This window comes from Centruroides sculpturatus, unplaced genomic scaffold (assembly GCF_000671375.1).
Source record: "Centruroides sculpturatus isolate CEXI.00-Female unplaced genomic scaffold, Cexi_2.0 scaffold6217, whole genome shotgun sequence".
NCBI lineage: Eukaryota > Metazoa > Arthropoda > Arachnida > Scorpiones > Buthidae > Centruroides > Centruroides sculpturatus.
Window position 1 is genome coordinate 2,694 of NW_019390304.1, and position 664 is coordinate 3,357.

Below are 664 nucleotides of genomic sequence, written 5' to 3' on the forward strand. Positions count from 1 at the left end.
AATATACTTTTAAAAATATATATAAATTTTTAATAAATATCTGTTCATATAATACATACCCATATGGAAGTAATAGAAAATCCAATAAAAATTCATTTAAAAAGGCAGCTAAATTTGGTTTTTCATGAAGACCAAACATGAATTTGCAATCTTCAGGTTTAGGAGGAATCTTCACATGTTGTAATACAGGAATGATCATATTTATAATGCTAAAAAAATAAATTTTACAGTAATTTAGAATACAATTCTTAAAACTAATTTGAAGTTTAATACAGAGAGTTCTTTTTATAAAACATTCTATAACTAAATAACTTTTTGATTATGTTTCCATTATTGGTTTTTTGTAGCTTTTAAAGAATTAAAAGCTAGTGGCTTTCTTTCTTCAGTAACACGACACATAAGGAACAGTTGATTTATGTATTTTTTATTAAAGGAAATGCATTTTGGTCTTAACGACTCCTCTTCAGTCTTTAGACTTTACAGAGAAAGAGATAGATATGATACATTATAGAGAATAATACATATAATATTTTAACAAAAATTTTTTAAAAAATAACTTACATGGTTGGTTGTTGGTTACAATTGACATTAGAGAGTATGTTGGGTAATTGACTTGGTAATCAGTTTACAGTACTAGGGTTGCTGCAGATTTCAAATCATCTTT

The 664-nt window shown here is 25.3% G+C and overlaps 1 protein-coding gene across 1 annotated transcript in view; it reads right to left on the minus strand.

Annotated features, from left to right (window-relative positions):
- Nucleotides 1–205, minus strand: part of LOC111617447 (proteasome-associated protein ECM29 homolog) — a 2,801-nt gene extending 2,596 nt beyond the window's left edge. Inside the window, exon 1 of the mRNA XM_023358736.1 lies at nt 60–205. Within this exon, the coding sequence (XP_023214504.1) occupies nt 60–199 (140 nt within the window). The 5' untranslated portion in view covers nt 200–205. The remainder of the gene's footprint in view (nt 1–59) is intronic.
- Nucleotides 206–664: the final 459 nt, after the last annotated feature.